The sequence below is a fragment of the Otolemur garnettii genome, unplaced genomic scaffold, assembly GCF_000181295.1.
Source record: "Otolemur garnettii isolate 467f Iridium unplaced genomic scaffold, OtoGar3 scaffold00082, whole genome shotgun sequence".
Lineage (NCBI taxonomy): Eukaryota > Metazoa > Chordata > Mammalia > Primates > Galagidae > Otolemur > Otolemur garnettii.
The window spans coordinates 574,374-588,974 of NW_003852477.1; the positions used below are offsets into that span (position 1 = coordinate 574,374).

The 14,601-nt window shown below is 43.6% G+C and overlaps 1 protein-coding gene across 3 annotated transcripts in view; it reads right to left on the reverse strand.

Annotated features, from left to right (window-relative positions):
• SCN10A (sodium voltage-gated channel alpha subunit 10) overlaps positions 1-14,601 on the reverse strand; it is a 93,285-nt gene that overhangs the window by 26,357 nt on the left and 52,327 nt on the right. For 2 of the 3 annotated variants that reach the window (XM_012808020.1, XM_012808018.1), the window contains 5 exons: positions 8,553-8,912; positions 6,598-7,026; positions 4,792-4,938; positions 2,992-3,115; positions 1,839-1,993 (listed from right to left, as the gene is read on the reverse strand). In XM_012808020.1, coding sequence (XP_012663474.1) covers positions 1,839-1,993; positions 2,992-3,115; positions 4,792-4,938; positions 6,598-7,026; positions 8,553-8,912 — 1,215 coding nt within the window. The remainder of the gene's footprint in view (positions 1-1,838; positions 1,994-2,991; positions 3,116-4,791; positions 4,939-6,597; positions 7,027-8,552; positions 8,913-14,601) is intronic. The other variant, XM_012808019.1, reaches the window with a different exon arrangement.

Genomic DNA, 14,601 nt, shown 5'->3' on the forward strand with positions numbered 1-14,601 from the left:
GATTTCAGAAACCCAGCAATTCTGCCATCAAGCATGTATCCTAAGGATACTGGGTGCTATTTGTGCCCACGCAGCTCCCTTTTATTTATTTATTTTTATTAAATCATAGCTGTGTGCATTAATGCAATCATGGGGTGCAATGTGCTGGTTTTATATACAATTTGAAATATTTTCATCAAACTGGTTAACAGCCTTCACGGAATTTTCTTAGTTATTGCATTAAGACATTTATATTCTACACTTAGTAAATTTCACATGTACCCTTGTAAGATGCACCATAGGTGTGGTCCCACCGATTACTCTCTCTCCACCCATCCTCCCCCTCCCCTTCCCTCCCTCTCTCCTTTTCCTTTTAGTGGGCCTGTGCTCTCATTTCCTAGCTGTTGGGCTTGTCAGCTGCTAACAGCTCAGGGATGCAGATGCCCCTTTCTCCTGAGGGCTTCCCTGGGCCTCACAGTATCCACCTTAGGAAATGCTTAGTAGGCCATATCCTCCCCTGGGGCAGCCCTCAGCCAGTGGCATTGATATGTGGGTTTTTAAAGCTGTTCTTTTTGCCTCAAGGTGGGACAACTCTGTGAAGCCCTTTTATGCTTCAGGACTATCCATGAGATCGGCTAAACCTGATTTTCCTGTGAACCCAAATATGTTTGTATCTTCCAGTTCTGTGCATAGTACCAGACCTAGGCCAGAAAATCATCTAGCATTTCCAAGGGAGTATATATAGGATGATTCAGTATGTATTAGAAGGAAACATAGGGACTGGCTGAATAAAGTATGGCACACTTCTATAATGGAACATGCTAAAGCCATTAAACAATACGGTCTGAAAATATTTACTCAGAAATTGCAGAATGCATAAATATGGTTTTATTTTTATAATATGTATGTATTTTGTGCACAAAAGGATGGGAAGTAAGTGTATCAAAATCTTTTCAAAATGAGCTTCTCTTTGAATAATAGAAAAATGGGCATTTTTTCTTTACCTTTTTCTATAATTTCCAAGTATTGTTTTTCACTTTGCCTTGTTATTTTTCAAAAGTACTCAAAGCACAAGAAGACTAAATTTGGTGCCAGCCTGTTCCATCCCATGGGGACAGAAGTGGGAGTGATGGGAAGAGCTGCTGGGAGGGGGGCTGGGGCTGGAGCAGCTGCTGCAGGTCTGAGTTGGCCCTGGGAAGGGAGGGGTGGCAGGAGGGGGTGAGAGGAAGAGGAGTCAAGAGAGAAGTGAGGGGGCGAGGGGAAGTGGAGAGGAGGAATGAGAAGACCCATGAGCCAGTGAGCTATTGAGTAAAGCACCTGGTCAACAGCACATATTTTTATCCAGGACGACAGGATAAAAGTGTGGTTCACAGAAGGCAGCATCAGCATCGCCTGGGAGTTTGTGGGAAATGCAGGTTCTCAGGCCCCACCAGAGCCACACAATCAGAACCTGCATTTTAACAAGCTCCCCACATGGTTACATTTTGAGAAATGCTGTTGTAATGATTTTCTATCTGTGAGCCTTGTTGGAGTAATAGGATTTGCAAGAGGTCAAGTTGGGTGACCTTGGAAAAGTCCATTGAAGCCTTTGAATCTCAGTTTCCTCATCTATAAAGTAGGATGTATACAATCAGTCACTCAAGTGTTTACATCCAGGTGCATCAGGCTATGACACGGGTACCCAGAGCACACCCTGGTGCTGAGAGGTGCCCTTATACTGGGCTGCAGCTTTCCTTCTAGCTGTAGGCTGAGGACTTTCAGCTCAGGAGAACACACTGATGCAGGTCCAGGGCCTTTGGATTGCAGGAGACCCACCCCATCTCGAGGGCTTTTAGGGCAGGCACTCCCCCTCCCCTTACCAGAGAGCCACTGCTGAGCAGGATCATGAAGATGATGAAGCTCTCGAACCAGCTGTGCTCCACAATGCGGTAGCAGGTCTTGCGCATCTGCCAGCCCATGGCCCATGGAAACTTAGCAGTGTTCACATTACAGCAGGGACAGTGGCGAATACATCCTGTGGGGAGAGGTGACTAATGGTGGGTGATGGCCCACTAGACAAAGGGTATCATTTCTCCCCAGCCCTGCAGAGAAACTGCTGTGTTGGGAAACCCACTTGCCACCTCTTTTGTAAAGACCTCTTCCCTGGGGTATGAGAGAACAGGCATCTCTCCCAGGTGGTTCCTCAACCCAGCCCTTTCAGATTCCTCTCCACCATTGGTTTTGGCCACTCTGGGTCTTCCTCGACTATCCCTCTCATAGATAGCAGTGGTCCCTGTCTTTATGCTCACTTATACATGGAGGACTAACAAGCCATTGTGCATGGGCCTGGTGGTGTCTGAGTGACTGAGCTTTGAACCCAAGCTGAACTGAGGGGCCACCAGGTGGCTGGGATGGGCCTGGATCCAGTCTAGCACAGCCCAGCCCAGGGTCAAGTGAAACTAGACACTCAATAAAGTGTTGTTGTTATTGTTTTTAATAAAAATTCTATTAAAAAAAATTATGGAGGCCATAGTATGAACTCTTTGTTCATTTCATTGCACAAACATTTGTTGAGAATGTAACATGCCTCACTGCCCTAAACATTGAGGAAAAAGAATAATAAGAAACACATTCTGCCTTTAAGAGTTACACAATAGGTTGAGGGAAACAGTCTGGTCATGGCCCTCTCCTGGGTCCTTTACTGCCTAAATCAAGTGGTGTTTATGGTGGTGACTATCTATTCTGTTTTCACCCTCAAGAGTCTGGTTTATAATTCAAGTTGATGCAGAAGGGATAGTGTCTGTCTGCCACGTCTGCCTTAGCATGAGAGGCAGGTAGTACAGCCCAACTGCTGCCAGTCAGGGCATCTGTGTCTAATGCTGGTGCTCTCAAGCTTGAGAACAGGCAGCTTCTTCCACTTATCTGTGTCCTATGGACCTCAGGCCAGGGTTGTGGACCCAGGTAAGTGTTTGCTGAGCTGGATTCTGGCCCTTATTAACATCAATGTGAGGAGGCTGGTGGCTGCCCCTTTACCTTCTGTGAAGCAGTCATCTGGTTCTTCAAGGTCGTCTGCCAGCTCAGGGATCTTCCTCAAGATCTCCTCAGGATCTGGGCAGTCCACGGTGCTGCCTTCTGAGGAGCTTGTGTCATCCACTCCCTGTAGGGCCGAAGCCGAGAGCAGTGAACTCAGCTTTCTGAGGGGCCCGGGAAATCTGCACACGGTCACTGCAGGTCTGACTGGCCAAGAGCCCGGAGCTGCAGGGGAAGCCCCTCTGGGCCCAGTCTCAGTGCTGGACCCAATTTGGTACCTCACCAGTTGAGGTTGGGAAGACTGATGCTCTCTCTGGAGCCCCAGAGACTTAGCTGTGAGAGGCTGTAAACCTCCAGGCCCCTGATGGAGGGCTGGCGATGGCCCGAGACACTGTAATTATACCCATAACGGGTCTCAGCATTCACTGGGCTTGAATATTTAATCACACAGCAATGCTGCAGGGGCCTGCTGCCCTCCTGGCAGCTCAGGCCCTATAATGTCTCCAGATGAATTCAATTAGGAGTTGAAGCTGCTCTCATATTAGTAAATCTGATAGCTTGGCTAATGGACTCAAATGGCAGGGTGGGTCCCCATCTGTCGCTATCAGGTCCCTCCCTGCCTAGTCAGGGTCATGAACAAGAAAACAAAAACAAAACTGACACCCAGAAGTTGTGTACAGAAAATATCTGAGTAGGAAAAACTAGCCAGGGTAGTCCTTAGAACTCTTAAAAGGAAACATGAAATCCACTTGCAGAATGGGACAACCCTCACTCAGTGGAGACCATGTGGTTTGTGTCCACCCATGGCCCCCAAATCCCATCTCAGCCTACTCTCTTATCTTATTCTGCTGTGGTCAGCCTTGCCTGGGGCACACAGCCAGGAGCTGACATTCCTCAGGCTGAAGAGCTTGATAAGTTTGGGGATGACTTACGTCTTCCTTATCTTTGCCAAGCCCAGTGCCTGTCACGTAGTCAGCACTCAGTGGCCAGGTGTCAAATTAAATTCTTGAATTATTTAAGACCGTGATCTTAAAGATGCTAAACCTTACTAGACACCTCATTCCCTATAATTTGTTTTCTTCAAAGACTTGAGAAAATAAACCACAAAGTTTATTTTTACCGCAAAGATAATCCTAAACCCCAAATCTTCTTCCCGCTCAGTCTCTGTAAAGCTGTCAGTTCGGCAATCACCTGCAGACAGCCTCTCCCCAGCCCCAGCCTGTGTTTGGCCAGAGAAAAGGATGTAGACAAAAGAAAGCAGGTGAGCATCACGAGGCAAGACTCCCTCATGTGCAAACACTCCAACTTTTATCTGCTGGCTCTGAAAGATTTTTGACTTTCTTTATGTATTGTCTTTTGTTTCCTTTTTTCTTGGCTGTCATTTTCTGGGCACTCACTTCATTTCAAGTAGGAGTGAAACGTGAAAAGCAGTATCTCATTTAAGCCTCAAAATGATCCCACCAAGTAGGCATTGCCATTCAGCTTCTTAGATGAAGAAACGCAGGCTCAGAGATGATGAGGAACTTGTCCTAGGTCCCATGGCTTGTGGAGCCTCGCTCTTTCTTCCCATCCCTATAACTAGCTTGGCGTGAGATTGTGGTGATGGCATGGTAAAAGCTAAAACTGTATTGATTAGCCAGAGGCTGGGAAGGACTTAAAAATATTCCATGATGAGAAATGAGATTACATGGCTAGTATGCAGTCTGGATTGTCCCACCTCCACCACCATCCTCCAGCACCCACCAACCCACTGGTCAGTGTCCAGCTGGTTGTTCAACCTTTCCAGGAAGTTCACATACCTACCTTTGCAGGGGCCTGAGGAACAGCCTCGTTTTGCCACTTTTCACCCAGGTATGGAGCCAGGTCCTCAGATGATGACATTCCAGAGCCTTCTGGGCTCCTGGGGGCCAGCTGGTCTTCATACCTCTCAGCTTGCTGCAGCTGCTCCTGCTAGTGTGAGAGTGTCCCAGCTGGCCACCTGGCCACACCCTTAGATGACAAATTTAGATCCCTTCTAAATTTGAAGGGATCTTTCACATGACAGTCTGCCAGAGCCAAGGACTTCATCATATGCAACTAATATACAAGCATACATGCATCTGAGTGAAGGGAACATGAAGACTACAGATAGATAGATCTGTGTTTAACTCCTGGCTCCATGACTCATAAGATGTGTTGCTTTAGACAAGTTATTTAACCTCTCTGATTTTCATTTTCCTCATCTGCAAAATTGAGAAGGCAGATTGACCTCATTGGGTTATTTTGATGACTAAAATGTTGGTGCTTATGAAACACTTTGCATGAAGGGCATGGCTCAATAGATGTTAGCCACGACTGACCACTATTATTATTATTTGTAGAGACAGAGTCTCACTTTATTGCCCTTGGTAGAGTGCCGTGGTGTCACACTGCTCATAGCAAACTCTAACTCCTTGGCTTAGATGATTCTCTTGGCTCAGTCTCCCGATTAGCTGGGACTACTGGTGCCCACCACAATGCCCGGCTACTTTTTGTTGCAGTTTGGTTGGGGCTGGGTTTGAACCGCCACCCTTGGTATGTGGGGCTGCTGCCCCTACCATTGAGGCATAGGTGCTGCCCAGCCATGACCATTATTACCAGTCAAGAAGTCAGACTGGTACTGAACTTAGCCATCTGGAACCCCCTAAAGAACCCCAAAATAACGGAAAATGCTTCTGAGTGGCTGACAACTGTCACACAGTTCATGTTCTTTGCTCTGGGGTTGGATATGCCCTGCCCTCGGCTGTCACCCAGACAAAGGCATGTAAAATATGGCAGCCGATAACAGCAGCTGCCAGAACTCAGGCGACAGCTGCCAGAACGAAGGCTATGGAAGAGCTAAAGACGCAACCTTCTGAGGCCACTTCATGGCCTGGCCAGCAGCTCTGCATGCTCCTGAAGCCCCACAGGGCTCCCTCCCTGCCTTTCCACATTGTGCAAAAGTGCATGCCCTGAGCCACTTAGAAGACATTAATGAGGGGTGAGGATTAATATACCAACTTAAAGTATTAAGAAGCAGTGAGAAGTACTTAAAAACATATATCCCCAAAAGGCTTAAATATACTTTAAATTTGTTGGTGCCAAAAGCAATAAGTTGTCCCTTCCCTATAATATCATTTATCCAGAAAAGTGGCTAAATGACTCATGCAATAATCAGGACTTAGGATGCTGGTGAAGATTAGATGCGTCTTGCTCTTGGACAACATCCTGTTCTTAGAGGAATCTCATTAGTATCCCACACACAGAGCCTGGCTTGGACAGAGCAAATGGGGCAGCTGTTTGAAAGAAAATTCCCAAAGCACCTCAAAGTGGTTTGGGGCTCAACTGCTTCCCTCTCACCCTCTGCCTGCCGGGGGAACTTGGACCCCTTTTTCTAGGCCCTGCTCAAATGCTAGCTACTTCAGCATTAGGCATGGTTCAAGCTTTTTTATGTCAAGGACTCCTATGTCTGGCTTGCCAGGGGCTCTTCCAGGCTGTGTCAACCCTGATGTTGGGAAACCTCTTTGTCACAATTTCCCTTCTGCTCTGGGTCACTCCATCCTGGAGGCCCCTCCCTACTTCCTGTGGCTGTTCCAGGGCGAGAACTCCTACCTGCCCTTTGGGGATCACATCTTGCCAGGAGCTCCGAGCATCCTCCTCAGCTTCATCTTCCAAGTCATCGAGATCAGATTCACCCTCAGCAATGGGCACAGAGACCCACATGTTGGGATTGGTGATAAAGTCACCGTATTCATCTCTGGGGCCTTGGAGGTTCCCCATGGCAGCATTAGCAGGAATGTGGTTCTCTGTTTTGGAGCTGGAGAGTGGAAGCTTCACCACCAGCTTGGGCTCCACCTTGGGCTGGGGGATTAGGCAAGGCCTATGGAAGAAGCTGCAAAGGGCCTTCTTGGTGCGAAGGCCAAACACCTGGATCCGCACCAGGGCCACCTGAAGGTTGTTCACCTCCCCATCATCTTCTGGGGCTGCGAGGTTGTCAGCACTGAAAGAGTTCAACAGCAGGGCGATGAACAGGTTAAGCACCTGAAGAGAAGGAATGAAAGGGAAGACGGATCAATCAGTGAGCTGAGGCCCACGTTGGCCCACCAGGTCAGAAGCCTGAGGGCAGGACAGCCACAGTCTGGGCCTCTCCTTCCTAATGTGGGTGCTTGCTTTCCCTTTTTCAGGAATGGACATTCTGAAAGCAGTGGAGGGGAGCCTGGAGGGAAGTCCCAGACTCCCCTGCCTTATGTGGACAAGATTCTACCAGGGTGGAGGATCACCACACTGAGAAAAGAAACATTCAAGAACAACAGAGAGGAGCAGGAAGGGGCCTGCTTGTGGGACACCACTTATCTCCTCTTCTGCCAAAGCCCCTGCTTCTATTCCTGACTCTGGAATCCTGGGCTCATCTCACTGCTTCCAACTTCATGCTCTTCACTTGTGAGAAGGGAGTAGGGACTCTGCCTTTCAGAGGGTCTGTGAAGATGGAATGATATGAGGGATGTCAAATAAGTTCTTGGAAGCAAATGTCCTGTATGACAGTGATGGGTACTTGTGAGTCTGCAGAGGTGGTGAGCCCTGCCTGAAAGAAAGGACTTTCAGGTAGCCCTACACGTGGGCAGAAGATACAGGCAGAAGGTATCCCTAACTCAGGGAAAGTCTGAGCCCCGGGTGGGAAAGATTTTGAATTGTTTTTCTATCTCTTCTCTTGTTCTAACCTTCTTCTGTCTGTAAAACTCTTTTGAGAAAGGAGCCCACGTTTACTGACTTCCAGGGCTATAAGAAAGGGGCTTTTGGAAGACCAAATCCTTCCACGTAGCCAGCCAGTAAAGGGAAAGCAAGGACCACGGTGGGTGGAAAGAAACTGAAGGCAGACAGCCAGGCTGGGGCAGAGAGGGGTGGTGGGGATAACTGGCAGCATGCTTCAAAGGGGATCTCCACAAACTTGGGGGGGCATATTTTGCTGTTATCATTGTGGGCATTGATGTTCTGCATGACCCAGGTTCCTATTGTCCAATTGTGACCACTCTCATGCTCCTAGCTTGCACCTGTGCAGCTTGGAGAATGCAGTCAGCTCTCCTTCCCCTGATAAAAAATATCTTCTGAGCTGCCCTACAGTGAGCAAGGAAAAATTTTCTTCAACAACTAATAGCTACCATTTATTGAGTTCCTGCTGCAACCCAGACACTGTACCAAGCAATTTGCGTATGTCGTCTCCTGTCATTTAATTCTCCAGTAAACCCATGAGTAAGCTTTATTTTCTTTATTTTAAGGAAATTGGAGATTGGGGGAGATTAAGTCTCTTGCCCTGGGTCACCCATCTAGTAAATGGTGGGGCTGGTATTCTACAGTCTTTTCAAGTCTTTTCAGTCATATGCGCTTATTCCTCCAAGTTAGGCTGCCTCCAAAGGCATACTTCTTATAATGTGTCCCACATGACTTTGCAAAGTTTGAAGACTTTTCAACCTAGGGGGTACAATGTGGGCATAAAAATGCAAAACATCAAAGCTTTTCAGGACAACCCAGAAACCTCTTCCATTGCCCAGAAGACAGGACTTGCCACTTACCACCAGGTTTCCTAGCACCATCACTGTCAAGAAAAGGACAAGGCATATGGATTTTTCTCCGACTTGCATGCAGGCCCACATGTTCTCAATCCACTCTCCACAGAGGATCCGGAAGATGATCAGAAAGGAGTGAAAGAAATCATACATGTGCCAGCGGGGCCACTCTTCATCGGGCGCAGAGATAGCTCGCCGGTTCGTGTTGTAGTTTTCCCCTAGGAGCTGCATGCCAACCAGAGCAAAGACAAAGACAATGATGCCCAGGATGATGGTGAGGTTCCCCAGGGCCCCCACTGAGTTTCCGATGATCTTGATGAGTGTGTTTAAGGTTGGCCAGGACTTGGCCAACTTGAAGACTCGAAGCTGGAAAGAAACAGAGACTGTGTCAGGTCTTGGCAGCTGTGCTCATTACCTTTCATCTGAAGCCTTGGCTGGATACCAAAGGTCTGGGAAAAACACAAAGTATCTTATTCCATTAAGATGGGGCACTCTCTGGAAGTTACTTTCAGGGTCCTTTCTTCCTAGGTTATAAAACATCGAACAATTAAGTTCATGAACTCATCCCAGAAAAGATACTACATACCTCATTGCTGAATATCACTATGGTCCCCTTCAAAGTGCTCCCCTTGGGAAGCTATGCACCAATGCCAGCACCCAGTCTACCCTTCAGAACAATTTTGGAACTCTTTCTGGAATGGTCATTAGAGGTATTATTGTATTACCCTTGATGTCCTGAATGTCATCAAAGTGTCTTCCTTTCAATATTTCCTTTATCATTGGGTAAAGAAAAAAAGTTATTGAAAGCCAGATCAGATGAGTAGGGAGGATGTTACAATAACAAATCAGTTATTTGTTTACTGGCTAAAAATTCCTTCACAGAAAACTCCATATGAACTAGTACATTGTCATGATGCAAGAGACCATTTTTATACACATCTTTCTCATGCTGAGATTTTCAGTTAAGATTCTTGTAACTGTTTCTCTATCAATGTTTATTTGATCTCCTATGCTTCTCATGGTCCGCTGACAATTTTGACAGTTTTTTTTTTTTTTGTCAAAATTCCACAAATTTGTGTAATGTTTTTGTCAGTTCTGTACATGGCAAGTTCGTTAACTTAATTGTCAGGCCTCATAAATTACTAAAATATATACTCAGCCTTCTATGATCCCTGTGTATCAATGTGCTTCATTGACTATGGCAAAGTCAGGGGTCTTTGTATGTTGGGGTGGTAGCCTAGCCATCTCTGTGCTTTTCTATAGCCTCAGACCTGATTCTTCTTGAATGTACTTATTCTGTGGGATATTATGGGGCTCACAAATTAGTGAGAACAAGCTTAGTTTAGACCTGAAGAGAGGCTAGCTAGTCTCTTTTGGGTAGGGCATGCCCCACTGCGTTTGATAGATGTTAGCTAAACATGCCTTAGGGCATCCCTTATCTTGGGGTACTGGATAACATCTGTTGCTCTGCAATTGCAAGTGTCTATGATTTTATGGACCCAGCATTCATATATGTATTTAATTGACCCTTACTGAATGCTAGGCAGGCACACACGCACATGGTGCTGTTCTAGCCTGTGAGGTATATATGGAGAGGTATCTGGGCTCCTTCACAGAATTAATGTTTTAGTTATTGAGATAAGCCCAAGACTCTAAAAGAGTTTATTATAAACTCAAATATGGTATGTCCTGCAAGAGATAAAAAGTTCCATGCATAAAAACATACATACACTTAAAAAATACATTTATGGGGTTTTCTAATATGTTAGAAAGAAAATATCTGTACTCAAATGTTGGACCAGTCAGCCACAGTGTATTTATGGAGTAACTGATAAGAACCAGGCTCTCTGGCTTAGATGCTGGGATGCAGTGTTGAACAGAACAGTGCAGCAAGCACTAGTTTTATTACCCCCACAGCAGTGAGTATACCCCAAGCGAGGAGTTTTAATCCTTTGCATGAAGGGGCAGATCGGTCCACGTTCACCTAAGTTCTAATCTGGAAGTTATTTTCCTCCTGCTGGAAGCAGAACTTAAGACACTAACTCTATGGATTGGTCACAGAGGCAGCTGATAAACATAAAAACTGAGTTAGTATTAGCTAGACCCCTTTTGTGGAGGATATTAGAGGAATGCAAAATTTCTTTAAAAACATGGTTAGTAAGTCTCCATTTTCATAGTATACTCTGGGAAAGTTCAGAAGAAAAGGCCAGTGTAGGGTCTGACATGGAAGAACAGCCACCTATCATACCTCTGTGGAGTCTTAAGGGCACCACTGGAGACTGTGAAGGGGACTTGGACCTGCCTCTTGCCTCAATAACACTTGGCTGAGGCTTTCCACTGGCTCCTTACTTGAGGGAGAAAGGAATTTAGAAATTAATATTAGAGTCTCCTTATGAATAGTCTCCTTGGCAATTTGTTGTCCATAACAAAGTTTATACTAAAATGGAAGCAAATTATATTTAATTCCCATTACAGGATATGAATTGAGTCATCTTCATTAATCTTTTTCATCTGTGTAAAGGTAAGAAAATAAGCTTTCTCCACTTGCTGTTCCAGAAATATCCGGGCTTGGGGTCCCCTACTTTTAGCTAGTCAGTCAAAACACATTTTTAGAGTGCCTGCTGCTAGGCAGTCAATACACATTTTCAGAGTGCCTGCTGATGGCACTCAGCTGGCTCTTGCTGATGCCTAAAATGAGTGTCCAGGAGAGAAGCCCCACCTGCATTCATGTTCCTGGGACCTTTACCTCTGCCTCCATCTACTTGCTTTCTGTAGTCTTTGCCCAACTTAGCATTATATCCAAACAATTTCTTCATATTGCTACATAATAATTTATAAATAACTACTTTTAGTAGTTGCTGAATATTCCTTTATGTTTAATTATTTCTCTAGCTAATCTCAAAATTAATATAAAAACTTCTATTTAAGGGGAGAAAGGCTGAAAGGAAATAAACTAAGTTAGTAACTAGATGGATTTAGATAGAAATGGACTTGAAGTCAATTTCTAATCTTAAGAGTGGAATCTTACTATATGTTAAACTTTAGTATAGATGTTTTGCTTTTAGAGTGGAATGAAAAGAAAGTCTCTTATGTCCTTTACTGAGAAGTCAGCACTTGATGATGAAATGGGCTGTGCATTTATAAACAATTTCAGAAAACAGGGTACTATGACAGATATATACTGGGTTCCTTTTAGGGCCCCCTATCCATAAAACCAAGTAAGTTGGGTAATAAAATCTTAAGTGCTCTAATGATCTATAAACAAAGTAAGCAATTTTTTAGTCGAAAATTAAATAAATATGGGAATTCACAGAGACAAATAGATTTCTAAGACAGCTTTTTTTCTGAAGACATTTGCAAAATGGAATGAATCTCAGTTTAGATTTTAATGGTCTGATGAGGTATGGGAAGCAGGAGACAGTCCAGGATTTGCTCAAGGTAGTGATCATAACAGGAACTTCTTTCCTCATTAGGACTAGATCCCAAAGAGCTATACTCACCTTGTAAGGAGAAACTGGGGTAAAAGCCCAAGAGAATGCAAGGAAAATTGCATGTCTGGTGCTAGATACCAGGTAAAGGGAGAAAGTTGACACTGAGAATTTGGAATCGCTATGTGGTGCTCCTACAGGATTTTAGCTGGACTTCACACTATGTAGGTATTTCAAACTGAGAATTTAATTTAGACCAATCCTATAAAATTTCCTGTAGAAGTAAATGCAAATACTTTCTGGAAAGACCTGCCTTCATCCCAGGACTCAAAATATTCCCTCAAAAAATGTCTCAGAGTTGCAGTAAACAAAGCAAATAGATAAACAAACAAAACAAGTTAGAGTGAAAGCTAATGGCACTTTAGCAACAACAGAGGCCAGAACACTGTGGGGCAGGATCCTCACTGAACTGAAATAAAATAGCTATCAGCTGGAATTTTATGTTCATAAGAAAATATTGATATCTCTCAAAGACAAAAGCAAGCTGGAGGGTAAATTTCAGACAAAACATTAAGAGGTGTAAGTCCAGAATTTCTTCACTTAGTTTCTTCTTGGAGGATCTATCCAACACGGCCAAAGGGGTGTTAAAAATCTCTGACTATTATGGTGCTGGAAGATATCAAATTGTTCATGTCTGTTAGTGTCTTGCTTATGAATTGAGGAGCATTTTGGTTGGGCACATGAATGTTAATAGTTGATATCTCATCATGTTGAGTGTTTCCCTTAACAAATATGAAGTGACCATCCTTGTCTTTCCTTACTTTTGTTGGTTTAAAGCCTAATGTATCTGCAAATAAAATTGCAACCCCTGCTTTTTTCTGTTTTCTGTTTGCCTGGATTATAGTTGTCCATCCTTTCACTCTAAGTCTATATTTATCCTTTAAGATAAGATGACATTCTTGTATGCAGCAGATATCTGGCCTGATTTTTTTGTATCCAGTCAGCCAATCTGTGCCTCTTTAGTGGACAATTTAAGCCATTCACATTAATTGAGAATATTCATAAGCCTGGTAAAATTTTGGGTGTCAAGTTTTTCAAAAGACCAATGGGCATGTTTAGTCACTGTGGAAGTTGGGTTTTGATTAATAATTTCTGAGTGAGTTTACTTTGGCAATAGAAATCTACAGAACATTTTATCCTAATGAAATTGAATACATATTCTTCTCATCAGCCCATGGAACATCCTCCAAAATTACTAATATCTTAGGTCATAAGTCTAACCTCAGAAAATTTAAAAGACTAGAAATTATTCCTTGTATTTTCTCAGATCATCACAGAATAAAAGTTGAACTCACCAATAACAGGAATCTGAATGCTTATACAAAGACATGAAAACTAAATAACCTTATGCTGAAAGATAGCTGGGTCAAAGATGAGATTAAGAAGGAAATTACCATGTTTTTGGAACAGAATGATAATGAAAATACAAGTTATCAGAGCCTCTGGGATACTGCAAAGGCAGTCCTAAGAGGGAAATTTATAGTGTTGCAAGCCTTCCTCAAGAGAACATAAAGAGAGGAAGTCAACAAGTTAATGGGACATCTCATGCAACTGGAAAAGGAAGAACACTCCAACCCCAGACCCAGCAGAAGAAAAGAAATAACCCAAATTAGAGCTGAATTAAATAAAATCAAAAGCAAAAGAATTATTCAAAAGATCAACGAATCCAAAAGTTGGTTTGAGGGAAAGTTTAACAAAATTGATAAGCCCTTGGCTAGCCTAACCAGAAATAGGAAACTAAAATCCCTAATTTCATCAATCAGAAATGACAAAGGCGAAATAACAACAGACACCTCAGAAATTCAAAAAATTAAAGAAGAACTATGAAACTCTAAAAACAGAAATAGCTGAAGATGTTAACAAGTGGAAAAACATACCATACTCATGGCTGGGAAGAATCGACATTGTTACAATGTCCATATTACCCAAAGCAATATACAATTTTAATGAAATCCCTATGAAAGCTCCACTGTCATACTTTAAAGATCTTGAAAAAATAATACTTCATTTTATATGGAATCAGAAAAAAACCTCTAATAGCCAGGACATTACCCAGAAATAAAAAGCAGGAGGAATTATGCTACCAGACATCAAACTATACTATAAATTGACAGCGATCAAAACAGCATGGTACTGGTACAAAAACAGAGGTAGATTTATGGAACACAGTAGAGAACCAAGAGATGAACCCAGCAACTTACCGTTACTTGATCTTTGACAAGGCAATTAAAAACATTGAACAGGGAAAAGATTCCCTATTTAACAAATGGTGCTGGGTGAACTTGCTGGTGACCTGTAGAAGACTGAAACTGGACCCACACTTTTCACCATTAACAAAGAGACTTTCACTATAAAAGGTTTAAACATAAGATGTGAAACAATAAAAATAGTAGAAGAAAGTGCAGTGAAAACTCTTGAAGAAATCAGCCTTGGTGAATATTTTATGAGGACCCCCCTGGGCAATTGAAGCAACACCAAAAATACATTACTGGAATCTGATCAAACTAAAAAACTTCTGCACAGCCAAGAACACAGTAGATAAAGCAAGAAGACAGCCCTCAGAAGGG